Consider the following 2,544-nt stretch of genomic DNA (forward strand, 5'->3'; position numbering starts at 1 on the left):
GGAGATTCACACAAGCACATATACAGCTAAGTATATGTACTCTCCAAGTATGGAAAGCGTACATTCATTTCTTTTTCAGTACTCCAGTGCTTCAAGTGGTAGAGAAGCAAAAAGTGAATGGTGCAATTTAATAGATGCACTTATCCTCGTCTAATGGTCCCATGTAGAGACTGCAGCTGGTAATTGAGTATGTGATTAGGGTATGAAGTAGGGAGATTACTGAAGTTTCAGTTCACTATCAATGATTGAGAAAAAAGAAAGAAACTATCAAAATCATTAGTCTCTGCTAGGATCCAAACAATAAACCCTCAAATTTCACTTCCCTATTGTGAAAATGTCACTTCTATAAACTGAAAAGTTTCCGGGAACCATCACATGGGAAGTAGCATGGCCAAGGAGTGGACGTGGTCCTGATTTGAGAGGAATTGGGCAACCACAGCCACATTTTTTGGCAGTGAACACGCTACGGAAATGAGACTTTTGTGGGAGTGAGGATTGAAGGAAGAGAGAAGGGGATGGGTTGGTTTCTTAGAGGATTCCTTTCTACTGATAAAGTGGAAAGTTGCTTTTTGACACACATCGCTACTGAATTATGACCATTGCCACACCTTGTCCCCTTGGGTTTAGCTGTGCTCCGGTTCCATCCTCTTCCCACACCCAAGCCTTTGAGGGTATGCCACCATTTTAATACCCCCCCAACGGGTAAATTAGTCCTTCAACTCTTGGACGTCTGACATATTTTTCTCCACGGCATGATGTGGCACGACTCAATTGGCAAGTGGGCAGTGGATACCAATGGAAGAGATGTGCCACTGTACCAGCCCAACCCCTCCACACTTGTCAATGATCATTTAAAACTTTAAAAAGCAACCAACAATGCTTTTTTAGTTTCTACTTTCCAGCCTTTGAAGACCAAAAGGGATGATAAATTTCACCAACCTTCATCTCCACCCCTGCTTTCCTCACTAGTCTTTCTCACCCCAAACTCATTCTCTATCTTCCTTCTTTTTAACTGGTTATATCACTTCTTCTCATCCAATTCCGGTGGTAGCAGCATATAAAGTCTCATCCAATTCCGGTGGTAGCAGCATATAAAGTATGAAAGGAGTGAAGGGAAGATTCCTAAAGAAACTGAAACGTTTTCCAACCATCACCACTCTGAAACAGAGCCTAATTCTTCAGGTTCCGGACAGTATTAGCATATCCAAGCTCTCAAAAGATCACAAAGATGAAGAAATTGAATCAGGTTTCCTCGATGGCGACAAAGAAAAATTTACACCCCCCATGAAGTCCAGAGATCCGGTCTCTGCCAAGGATAATTCAGAGCTTATGATCTCATCAGAGGTTCAGATTGATCATACTATTCAAGGCAGAGATGGCTTGACAGAGTCCAGATCCTGTGACTTAGAGGAAAGAGTCATGGACAATGCCTCTACCCATAAAGCAAAGGAAGAGATTGAAGAGCATCCATCCCTGTTAGACTTTGAAGAGAAATGTCCACCAGGAGGGAGTGACTCAGTCATTTTCTACACAACAAGCTTGAGGGGAATAAGGAAAACGTTTGAGGACTGCAGTGCCATCCGGTTTCTGTTGGAAAGCTTTCGAGTATTGTTCCAGGAGAGGGATGTATCGATGCACATGGAATTCAGGGAGGAGCTGTGGAGGATGATGGGCGGCCGCGTAGTCCCTCCAAGGCTTTTCATCAAGGGAAGGCACATTGGCGGAGCGGATGAGGTGGTTGGATTGCACGAGCAAGGAAAGCTGAAGAAGCTGTTGGAAGGGATACCACTTTCTCCAACCAACAACTCTCCATGCAAGGGCTGTGGCGGCATGAGGTTCTTGCTATGCTTCAATTGCAATGGAAGCTGCAAGGTGATTGCAGATGGGGATGGTGACGGTGATGATCTACTTCATATCAGATGCCCTGAATGCAACGAAAATGGATTAATTAAATGCCCCATTTGCTGCTGAAAGTCTCAATCTCCATTTCCACTGCCCTCTCCTTAGCTTGTAATATACTTGTTTAACTTACATATCCTGGTTTTCATATCACATTCCTCCCTCCCCCTTCTTGTATGAGCCTTTAGAATTAACTTGTATTGCATATGAGCTTGTGCTGATTCTTCTTTAGACTCCCAACACAGCCCATGCACAAGCACAGTGGAAAATTCCCTGTTAAATGTTTCTCTGATTTAAAGGATATATACTAAACATCATAAAAAGTCCATATGGGATCAATTATTGAATCATATATACATATCTTTGTGTAATGGGTTATGGGTGATTTTAATAAGGTGAAGTGAATGATGGCCCTGCAGGAATTAAAACAACTCCAACATAATTATGCATTTAAACAAAGATTAGTCACCATTTTAGTAACTAATAAGATTATTGAATCACCAAGGGCCAATCCGTATAGTATTTTGGAGCTTAAGAGTATCATGACTTGAAACAAAGATGAGTGTCTTGTGATTAGTTGGAGACTTCTTCGCTATTGTTCTATTCAAGTGGTTGAGCACATGACTCTTTACCATTCAATATGGA

General features: G+C 42.1%; 1 protein-coding gene across 1 annotated transcript; it reads left to right on the forward strand.

Moving 5' to 3' along the window:
• Positions 1 to 592: 592 nt before the first annotated feature.
• LOC117920855 (uncharacterized protein At5g39865) lies at positions 593 to 2,238 on the forward strand. Its single transcript, XM_034838517.1, has one exon. It carries the CDS (start codon positions 1,099 to 1,101, stop codon positions 1,969 to 1,971), a length of 873 nt encoding a protein of 290 aa, XP_034694408.1. The 5' UTR covers positions 593 to 1,098; the 3' UTR covers positions 1,972 to 2,238.
• The last annotated feature ends 306 nt before the right edge of the window (positions 2,239 to 2,544 follow it).

This window comes from Vitis riparia, chromosome 8, assembly GCF_004353265.1.
Source record: "Vitis riparia cultivar Riparia Gloire de Montpellier isolate 1030 chromosome 8, EGFV_Vit.rip_1.0, whole genome shotgun sequence".
NCBI lineage: Eukaryota > Viridiplantae > Streptophyta > Magnoliopsida > Vitales > Vitaceae > Vitis > Vitis riparia.